The sequence below is a fragment of the Antrostomus carolinensis genome, unplaced genomic scaffold (genome assembly GCF_000700745.2).
Source record: "Antrostomus carolinensis isolate BGI_N321 unplaced genomic scaffold, ASM70074v2 scaffold4622, whole genome shotgun sequence".
NCBI lineage: Eukaryota > Metazoa > Chordata > Aves > Caprimulgiformes > Caprimulgidae > Antrostomus > Antrostomus carolinensis.
In genome coordinates, this window is record NW_010301453.1 from 87,133 (window position 1) to 93,494 (window position 6,362).

At 46.5% G+C, this 6,362-nt stretch overlaps 1 protein-coding gene across 1 annotated transcript in view; it reads right to left on the minus strand.

Annotated features, from left to right (window-relative positions):
• Nucleotides 1-5,484, minus strand: part of ARFGAP2 (ARF GTPase activating protein 2) — a gene marked incomplete at its 5' end in the record, with an annotated part of 8,780 nt that extends 3,296 nt beyond the window's left edge. Inside the window, 9 exon segments of the mRNA XM_029083879.1 lie at nucleotides 1-15; nucleotides 515-651; nucleotides 1,097-1,149; nucleotides 2,264-2,308; nucleotides 2,858-2,914; nucleotides 3,565-3,667; nucleotides 4,580-4,660; nucleotides 4,753-4,884; nucleotides 5,412-5,484. Coding sequence (XP_028939712.1) covers nucleotides 1-15; nucleotides 515-651; nucleotides 1,097-1,149; nucleotides 2,264-2,308; nucleotides 2,858-2,914; nucleotides 3,565-3,667; nucleotides 4,580-4,660; nucleotides 4,753-4,884; nucleotides 5,412-5,484 — 696 coding nt within the window.
• Between the last annotated feature and the right edge of the window lie 878 nt (nucleotides 5,485-6,362).

Genomic DNA, 6,362 nt, shown 5'->3' on the forward strand with positions numbered 1-6,362 from the left:
CGCATCGAGGTGACTCTAAAGGAAAGAGCTGTGGTGGGTAACAGCTCATTACCCTCCCCACCAGCCCATGCTGTGGAGGGGCAAGCAGGTGAATAACCCTGACAACCCATCAAAACACCCATTTCCACAACAGCTCTTGCATAGAAGCTCCTGCTTGTCTTCCCATCTCACCTCCACTGGAATCCAACTCTCTTTTTGGCTAACCATGATTTCCTTACTGTAAGCAGACAGAATGCCCCATCCAGTTCAGCCTTTACCTTTTTCAAACATGTCCAGAGGTCAACAGAAACACAAAATACTTCTGTATCTGCTCCTTAAACTCTTCCAGAGATGCTAATTTGAATAAAATATGGCAGCATAACTTGCACCTTGCTGTAAGGAACGTCTTGGCTTATGGCTACTGCTCATCCTATCATGCAGGATGTTCTGTACTCACATTAGGGGCTCCTAGGGTGAAAAGCGTTAACCTCATGTTGCTTCTGCCTTATGTATGCAAGATATTCAGGCCACTTACATGGACTCCTCAGCTTGTTTCCTGGACTCCGCTGCCTGCTGCTCCTTCAGCTGCTCTGCCACCTGCGCTTGCCGCTCAATCTCACTGAAGCTCTGGCTGCTCACTTTCTGGGCTCCGAGACCTTTTTTTGCACCCAACTTGAAAAACAAAACAAAAAAAAATAAATTGCAATTTCTTCACCCTGGATTGTTCATTGTAGAAGAAAGACAAGAGTCCTACTCCTTGCTGCACTGATCAGGCCTTTGGTATCCATGTGTAGTCACAACCTACAGATCCAATAGAGCTTACAACCAAGTATGGAAGAACACCCAAGAGTTAACCCACCAGTGGGCAGCGCTAAGAGATCAGCCACATAACACTTCAGACCACAACAATTAACTATCCGAAGCCTAATTGTTTTTGTCTATTAATATACAAACTACCTTTCAAAATAAGCAGCGATATAATTAAAGTTCTCCCTTCCCCACATGGATCTCTCTGTGCGCAGCTTGGTTAAGGGCAGAACGCAAGGGCCAGGGAAAGGACAGCAGTAATATGAGACAGGCTCTACCTCCTCTCCAAAAAACAAGAGCTCAGACATACCCCTTTCTTGGCAGCTGCTGGCTTCTTCTTTCCAATGAGGGAGGATTTAAGTTCTGCAAGAGGAGGGAAGCAGCAAATAAGCAGAAGTTAATTAATTTAAGAAGCCAAAGTTAGTCAGCAACCCACACAAACATCCACCACAGTCCAGCTGCTATAGTCACCAAGGCACACCATGCAGCTTCACATCAGAAGCCTGGGTGACTTCACCCAGCCAAGAAAGATGCACTAAGAAGCTCCACAATTGCAGGTTGGTGGCCTAGAGAAGCATATCCATTGCTGGAGAAACTCCTAAGTGAATTAAGACCTCTGCATAACTCCTCCAAGTGTCATGCAGTTGGTGACCCTGTCCAGTAAGGATCAGGGTAGCTAAAGAAAGACTAGATTTATTCCATACATGAATCCAAGAAAAGCTTCAGAGCCCTGTGATGGTCAGTGCCTCAACAACGCCTTAGGGACAAAGAAGCAAGAACCCTAAAGTCACATCTACATGAACAGCCCAACAACAAAATGGACCTAAAGTGCAGCAAGCTGCAAAAGCAACAGGTTCCTCAACACTCTGCACCAGGAACCTGTCGCTCTGAGGGCATGAAGCATGCCACACTCGTAAAACCAGCAAGGTCCAGCCAAGCAGCAGATGCCTGGGGGAAAGTGTAAGAACAACGCAAACAGAGAGGGACTGTCCAGGACATTTTCCCAGCTTCCAACATGTAGCTCCAAAATTTTTTATCACCCTTGTTGGGCTTTTCTTACACAAAAGCATCTCCTTACTTTGTACACCCACATCACTTTGGTCAACCCACACTTCAGATCACTCTTGACAGCCTTTCTGGTATCTTTTCTAGTCTTACCGTAAGTTTTTGAAATAGGGGTGTTCAAAATATTCACACTATCCAAGACTGTTTTCAGCTCGCTGTTCCTAACATTTGATTTGGTTTGGGGTTTTTTTTTTTTTAATTACTGTCAGGAAACATTTAACAGAAGGGACAGTAAGATCCCTTGCCAGAGAAGCAATAGCTGGTTTAGATCCCAGTATGGTACACGTAAGCTTTGGCTCATTCTCTCCCGCCAAGCACAGGAAGCTAAAGTTGAGAGCTGAAGGCAGAATCACAGAAGGGGCAGGCAGAATTGTCACAAGCAGCCAGCGCAGGCCAGCTGTTAGCCAGTTACCTCTGGCAGGATCAGGCCCTTGTGTTGATAGATACATGGACATGTCTGAGGAAGAGACATAAAACATGGGGAATGAATAGACTCTTGAGGACACAGGTTTTCCACCCAGGAGGAACCCACTGTGGGCTAGGAGCACACTCTCAATAAGGAAAGAAGCTCCAGCTAGATGCTCTGTGTGCAGCCAGGACAGTAATGCCAGGGGAGAATCAGATACAAATCCCTGTTACTCTGGAAACTAAAAATTCATTTGCCTCCAAAGAATCTGGGGAAGAAAATGAACAAACACCACAGCCACATGGTCTTGATCAACCAAGTTCTAGATATCCACATGCCAAGTTTTGTCCGAAGCTCAAAAAATTAAAACAAGCTTTTGGGAAGGTGGCAGCTTTGAAATCGATCATCCAAAGGAGGACAAAACCTTCAGTAACCTGTGGCTTGGTTTGGGGGGTCAGGGAGATCCTCAGAACTGGCTCCACAGGACAATACGCTTTAGATATACTGAAAATTGGCTCACCAGTTCCAGCTCCACTGAGCTTACTACTGAACAGTAGGTGTAAAAGACTGATCTGAGAGACAGTGAAGAATCTTACTTACCTAGAGGAGCTTTAGGAGACGTGCTCAACGAGTCAATAGATGGGCCTTGGCTGGAATCTGTGGGCACAAAACCAGAAGAGAACATTCAGCAGAGATTCTCAACCCCTTTCTTTTCAGTGAGCTCACAGTTCCACTATCTCTCTTCTACCTCCTTTGCCACCACCCTCCCCCCCAAACAAGCTAAGTTACAGTTTGAAACGGGAAATTTCCCAAGTACAACAACTTTATGCCTCCACAGAGCAAATTATTCCCTCTGCAGTGTTCTTCATGCACTAAAAAGCAAACACTCTGCAGGGAACGCCGCAAAGCTGTTTCAGGTTACAGCTATGCCCCCAGATTCTTGGGTTTCCTTGTTGGTCACCCAAGAAACAGCTTCTTGCTCTATATTCATGTCATTTCCAGACCCACCAAATTCAAGGCACAGAGTGTTTAGACAAATAATTATGTCTGGAAGAAGGGAAATGGGGCAACTAACCCCCAAAACAGTTTTGTGTGTATTTCAGGAAAAGCGGAGAACTGATCCCAAACAGAGCAGTGTTTTCAGAAGTTTCCACTAATTTAGCTGAATTATCATAGTGTGCACAGAGCTTCTACTCCTTCAAGCCTGAATCAAAGGAAAAGCTCAGCCCTTCCAGCTGTGGTACAGAAGTGTAAGCTCCTGGAAATGAAGTCAAGTTCTTCGGGAAATTATTTAGCAGGGCACTCACTTGATGCTTCACTGCCTTCTGATGACTTTGCTGCTTTTTCCACCTCCGGGGAAGACTGTGCAGGATTCTGGCTGGCATCTGCTACATCCCAGGTACTGGAAGACTGCAAGGAGATGCTCATTCCAGTGATTTGCAGAAGATGAATGAACTGAACAGTCCTGAACTTACTTCAGGTTTAGTGACCTATATTCAGTTTTACGCCAAAGGAAATTTGTTTCAAACTCCAGACTATACCTTCACTGAAGATAAGGTAACATATGGACAAGTCCACATTCCCTTAGCAGGGACAAAAACTAAAGAAAAAAAAAATGGAAGCTAAGCTGAATGGAAGGCCAGGAGGAATGACAGTAGTATCAGAGTTGGCTACTGCAAGGACTTCCCAGATGAAGGAGATGAGCTTACATCTGGGAGAAAGCATGAATGAGTTTCCCTGGCAAAAAAGTAAATCTCTGCTTCCACCATCTTTCACAGAATCACAGAATATTAGGGACTGGAAGGGACCTCGAAAGATCATCCAGTCCAATCCCCCTGCCAGAGCAGGAACCTAAATGAGATCACACAGGAAGGCGTCCAGGCGGGTCTTGAATGTCTCCAGAGAAGGAGACTCCACAACCTCCCTGGGCAGCCTGTCCCAGGGCTCTGTCACCCTCACTGTAAAGAAGTTTCTTCTCGAGTTTAAGCAGAACCTCCTGTGTTCCAGCTCACACCCATTGCCCCTTGTCCTACCATTGGACATCACTGAGAAGAGCCTGGCTCCATCCTCATGACATTCGCCCTTAACATATTTATAAACATTAATGAGGTCACCCCTCAGTCTCCTCTTCTCCAAGCTAAAGAGCCCCAGCTCCCTCAGCCTTTCCTCAGCAGGGAGATGCTCCACTCCCTTAATCATCTTGGTGGCTCTGTGCTGGACTCTATCAATCTTTATTGCCATACAGCCAATTCTCACATTACTCTGCTCACTGGAGAAAGCCTGCCTAGCATCATGCAAACAGACTGTTCAGACAGTTCTCACCTGTGTGTGCTCCATGAAGAAATCGGCATCACTCTTGTCAGGGGAGTGCCCAGGGGCTCCACTCAGTCCATCTATAAGCAGCTGAAGAGAGGAGAAGGGAAAAAAAGAAGATATCCTACAAGACTCAGCATCCAGCACGACACATCTAACGGCACAGATCTGCTGGGACTTACATCAGTGCCATACTTGGCCATGGCAGCGCTCGCCAGCTGCCGGATCTTCTCCCTGTACATCTGGGCAGCTCGACTGTTATACTTGGCGTTGGCATCTGTGGTAGTGCAGCCATGCTGGCGGAAGAAAGCAGTCTGAAGAGAGAAGAACATTCAGTCTCCTGACTGCTAGATCATACTCAAACAAGCATTAGACAGAAACTCAACAGAAAAAATGAAACTTCCCAGAGCCAGGGAATATAATACTGAGCACAAAGCATCAACCAACCATTCACTGATCAGCTTTCTCCAAGCAGTCCCACTCCAGTCCCCAGAGGCCTAAGAAAACCATCCCTTTCCTACACAGGAGGATGTTTCCAAATCACAAGGCTCAGCGTGAGCTTTCAAACTGATCAGCGTTACTAACTCCTTTCCTTTAAGAGGACAACGTCTCTCATTTAAATCAGATGTCAGGAAATGACAGATCTGCACATCAGAAAACAACGCGTCCAAAGGTCACAGTCTGACTTCCAAGCACACCCGACAGACACCTCCCCTCGTTACACATTTCCCAAGATGGAAAGGTTGGTACTCGGAAAGCCACACAGAGAAAAGGGACAAGAGACAGAGGATGTGGATTAGCAAAAGGGAAAGCAAGCAAAATGCCTACAGAGGCGCCTCACCGCGTTGGCATTGCTGCCCACTTGCATACACCTCAGCTGGAACCAGTTCCAGTTAGAATCCAACTCTGTGGACCTGTGTGAGAACAAATTATTTCCATTACTATCGTGCAGTCATGCCAAATGCAAAAGCAAGCTCTGCGCTAGCGTGGTCAGGTAACCCCTATGATCCCAGAGTACAGAGGGCAAAAAGCAAAAGCACATTTTGGTAACTTCTTTGCTCCTATAAGAAATTAATTTGAACTTTTAAAGTGAAGAAAAAAACCAAACAGTTTCAGCTCCACACCAAAAGTGTCCAAACTTAAAGGACCTCTCACTTGTGTCGCTTAAGAGGGCAGAGCGTGAGCTAGGAAAGCACAACCAATAACTTTCATCCTAGACCTGATCTCACCACAACACGAGCGACTCATATTCAGCCCGGCCCACTGATTAGGCCAGAACACATGACAACTCGACTGAGAAAACAACCCAGTGGAGCCGGGTGACAGAGCATGTCTCATACCAGTTACTCAACTTACCGCTGAATAACTAAAGGTCACGGTTCTGTTAGTTAAAATGCTAACTTGTACCAGTACTGACAATAAGATCAATAGGCTGAAAATCCAACGCTGTATTCCCCAATAGCTTGATACAGGAAAAATTAAATAACATTCCTCTTTTTGCCTTGCTGAAGAAAACCTTCCACGCTGCTTTACTTGCAGGAGTCACACACCACCCTCTCCTTTCAGTTTCTACAGCCGGGAGCCCGGAGAGCGTTTCTGGAAGGTCAGCAAACATAACACGTTGATGTTCCACTGAGGTGCTTTGGAAACCCCATCTTGGAAGGGCTGAGTGACCTGGAGCCTCCAGCGAGTAACCCACACAAAACCCGGGGGGATCCCTGTGTGCTAACGCTTCTCCTCACCCAGCCCCCGCGTGTTCCCGCAGCCCCCCGCCGCGCGGGCTCCCGGGCCC